General features: G+C 38.3%; 1 protein-coding gene across 1 annotated transcript; it reads right to left on the bottom strand.

Annotated features, from left to right (window-relative positions):
- Nucleotides 1-2958: 2958 nt before the first annotated feature.
- Nucleotides 2959-3952, bottom strand: LOC132044985 (kirola-like). The gene is made up of 2 exons (XM_059435518.1): nucleotides 3714-3952; nucleotides 2959-3281 (listed from the first exon to the last, which is right to left on the bottom strand). Exons 1-2 carry the CDS (start codon nucleotides 3898-3900, stop codon nucleotides 3028-3030), a joined length of 441 nt encoding a protein of 146 aa, XP_059291501.1. The 5' UTR covers nucleotides 3901-3952; the 3' UTR covers nucleotides 2959-3027.
- Between the last annotated feature and the right edge of the window lie 422 nt (nucleotides 3953-4374).

Raw genomic sequence — 4374 nt, 5'->3', positions numbered from 1 at the left:
TTCTATGGCCATGAGTCTCATGATACTCACACAACACGCTCGGATCCCTTTGAGTTGGATCCGATCTCAACGGTCTTGGCCACCTGGAATCTGTGATACACTTGATAGTCGAGATAAGGTCTGATGTGTTCATGTTGAAGTTGTACTCTGATAACCTCGGTATGTCTCCATTGCTGGCTGAACTACCGGCATCGCCTCTAAGTAGCAACCCTCGGCTATTTGATCTACGATCAGCTCGCTTATCACCTCTACTTGAGAAATGGCTAGGGCCGCTTCTTCCTTTATCTGACCTAAAGCTGGATTTTTTCGGTTGAGAATATGGTCGATACCTTTCCCTCGATGGCCTTGTCTCCGATTTATAATTTCTCTTCTTCCATTTATTGGACCCGGGGGGAGTTCAAGTTGATCATCCTCTACCCGAATCTTGGACTCGTACCTGTTATGGACATCTGTCCAAGTTACTGCCTCGTACTCCAACAAGTTCTCCTTTCATTTAAACGAGGCAGTCGAGCTTCGGGGATTGAGCCCCTTAGTAAAAGCTTGTGCCGCCCATTCTTCCGGGATCGGGAAAAGTTCCATCCATTCCCTTTGGAACCGATTCACGAATTCACGTAGCAGCTCATTATCTCTTTGGGTGATTCTAAAAATATCTGCCGTTTTAGCCTGTACCTTCTTGGCCCCAAAGATGGGCTTTAATAAATGCATCTGCGAGCATCTCGAAATAAGTAATGGAATGCTCGGGCAGATGGTCGTACCAACTCAATGCCCCTTTGGGCAATGTTTCACCAAACTTTTTCAGCAATACCGACTCTATTTCATACTCTTCGACATCGTTGCCTTTTATGGCAGAAGTGTACGAAGTCACGTGCTCCTGTGGGTCTGTCGTCCCATCATACTTTGGAATATCCGACATCTTGAACCTCTTTGGGATCAAATTTAGGGCTGCACTTGGAGGGAAAAGCCTTTAAATGTATCTCTTCGAATCCGGTCCCTTCAAGATGGGGGGTGCTCCCGGGATCTGATCCACCCGAGATTTGTATGTTTCCGCCCTTTTCTCCGTAGAATCGACCCGCTTTGCAAAAGTTTCGACCATCTTCAAAACCTTAGTTGATGAACCAGCTCCGGATCTGTTGCTCTCGACTGTCCGTGCTTCGTCTCGCCCTGGTTCGGTAGCTCCTTTGGGCTTTGCTGACACTGCTTTGTTGTCTTTGTTCTAGAGTTGAGCTATAGCAACCCCTTGTTCGGCTATAGCAATCCCTTGTTCCTGCAACATTTCAAATATTAAACATAAGTTAATCTCATCCGGTATATCCGGTGTTTTCTGGGCTTGCGCCCAATGCAAAGTAATTGAGTTATGGATATTCAAAGGATCTGTGGTCGGAAGAGCGGCATTCTCCTGGATGACGGTATTCTGCCGGTTAAGGCCTTCTCTTGAGTTGACAAAGATTTGGGTCGGTTGGATCAGCTGGTAGGTTTCGTAATCCGTTGTTGTTTTCGTTTTCAGCAACTATCTCATTGTTGTTCACATGCCCGGAATAACCGCTGTTTTCCATTTCGAACGTATTTTTAGCAAATCTGCAAACTTTCAAACAACAAGTGAAAAAGGAAGTAGAAAATTAAACCACCACTATTATCCTATGCCTCACGGTAGGCGCCAAACTGTTTACCCCCAAATAGTGGATAACAATTAAATTTGTAAGTGGTGGATAGGATATGTGGATAGATTTAATTATAATATAGGGTAGTAAAGAATAAGTAATGATATGTATTAGCAAATAATAGCAATGGAAACTAGAGAGGAAGAGTTGACAAATGCTGCGAATTGGTCCGGTCTGGAAGAAGCTTCTTTTAACCGAGCCAAAATACTTGAGAAAATACTTATGCCACTTTGTTGATTACAATACATTGAATAGTGAGAAGCTAACTTAAAAAAGGAAGGGATAGCCTTGTATTTATAGGTAACAGTAAATGGGCCCTAGTACAATGTAGAAAAAGCCTTTCTAGAAAAACCCTAAAATGGATAAGGCTGCGTCCGTACGGTCTGACACCCGTACTGTCGTCAGCGCAAGTGGCGGAACGGTTAGATGACACGAGGCCTGCTCCATAACTGATTATCCGAACCTACATTGAGTGTGCTCTTTAGGCTCGGATTCTCCGTGCCCGGTAAAAATACCCTCGGCGTTGAAGCAGAGTTGAATGTGTTTGTCACCCTTCGTCACCCCTCGGCTCTATATTTTACTCCGGTTCCCATCGGACACGAGTTGATCCGGTTTTTACCATATACAACTGGTATAAAACAATATAAAATAAACATATGAACTACTAAAAAAAATTCCCTATAGATCTTACAGCTCGAAGTGACTATGAAGTAAGAGTACTGAAACAAATTATCTTCCGTGAAAACAATTTATTTAATTTACTCTTAATTAAGATAATGAATTTATGGTATGTGAAGGGGCTTCGATTTTGGGGGGAGGGGTGGAAGGGAAGGTTACATATATTTGGATGTAAAATATACAAAAATAAATTTAATGATATTAATGTGTATCAAAATTTTGCAGAGAGATTGATTTTGCATATCTAAATTAGAGTTTACTTTCCACAACTAACCATTTAACTGTGCTAAATTACGTTAATCTAGACATTTAGATATTACATAAAACAATTGTCATTCATCCTAAAGTATACTTTTTTGTATCAATCCAAATGTGTACTTGAGGTAATAGAGAATGTGTGTAATTGATGAGAGGAGCCGGATGCGTCAAATGAGAACGTCAAAATCAGATAATTAAAGAACAAAGAAATTTGAAAAGAGTAAATGACTTACAGTTTAATGCAATATATCATTTCCATTTAAATTGAAAAGAGCCCTTCGGATAATACATCATATATTTATATATTATTACCATTGAACAAACTTACATACACAACTCGTGAAATATATATTACACCAAACAGTTTTGTTTATTCATAGCATTTAGGATAGCCATAATACTTCATCACATTGTTGGGAATGGTGACAAAGATCTATTTACCAACATGGTGAGGCTCAAGATCTTTGAGGAGACCAATAGTAAGTTCCAGAAGATCAATGGGCTCTGGAATGTTTTCATTCAATTTCTCATACACAATAGTCCAAGTCATCCAGTTTCCGTCTGCAGTCAATGTAACTGTCATGGACTTGTATAATTCATTCATATATCCTTCAACAAAATTGAAGGTGATTGACTTTTTTGAGTCATCTATGTGAAGGACTTGCTTGGCATGCCTCTCTTTTCCTCCTGTTGTCAAATCCAACATATTAAGGACACAAAATAAGAAAAAGAATACAGAATTAAGCTCACACATGATACACACACACACACATTATATACGTACATATGTAGTGAAAAACAATTATTTTTAGAATATACAAGATCCTCAACAACGCTTATGTTAATGTTTTAGAACAACCAGTGGGATATAATTTCCAAATCTAAAATCTTTTGAAAATTAGGTGTTGTGACTTTTGTACTCCCAACCCGTTATATATGGAATGAAAAGCCAACTTTTCACAATACCCTTGCTTTACTTCTTTTTTCTTTTAGGTGTTATTTACACGAGAAGATCTTGGATACATTACACAAACACAAAACAAAAAGGAGAGAGAAAGCTAATTAATCGGTCACTTCTACCAAACCTAATTGAAATATGAAAAGGGCGTAGAGGCTTACCAAGAATAAATTTCCAACTAACAACTGAGCCAGTATGACCCAACTGACCTTCATGTAACGCAAAATTTGTTACCTTATTAGGAGACATGGTTGATGTTTTGTGTGGATTTGATTTGAAGTGCTCATGAAGCAAATGCCCAGCACACTTCATCTCTATTTGAGAGACCAACTTGCCTTTAAGACCCATTTCTTAGCAGTGAGTGAGATTTTTTAACACGAGAAGATTTGTATATTTAGTGAGAGACCTTCTAGCCTTTATATAGAGCTTCTGCTGTGAATAACTAAATATACTTGCATTGTTGTCTATAAATTTAATCAATCTATTCATCTTGACATGTCATTGTTGAATAACAAAGTTTCAAACTGAAAATCCTTGAGATACAGTACCAATTACTATGAATAAATATAGCATTTAATAGTATTAAAAAATATTTTACTATACTATGAATCACTTTTGTGCATAGCCCAACAAGTGTTAACATGTTCAAGGACACAACACACAAGTATGGGAATGGAAGCTGCTCCCTCCATCCAATTTATGTGGCATCTCTCGGATTTCGATATTCAAACAAGTCTTTCTTTGATTGTAATTTTTTTGTATATTTTTTGTATATCTTTTAAATATTTAGAATTATCAATTATTTTATCTTATGTTACTTTT

Source organism: Lycium ferocissimum, unplaced genomic scaffold (assembly GCF_029784015.1).
Source record: "Lycium ferocissimum isolate CSIRO_LF1 unplaced genomic scaffold, AGI_CSIRO_Lferr_CH_V1 ctg5732, whole genome shotgun sequence".
NCBI classification, from domain to species: domain Eukaryota; kingdom Viridiplantae; phylum Streptophyta; class Magnoliopsida; order Solanales; family Solanaceae; genus Lycium; species Lycium ferocissimum.
The sequence above is the reverse complement of the archived record's forward strand: the minus strand, read 5'-3'. Positions and strand labels throughout refer to the sequence as shown.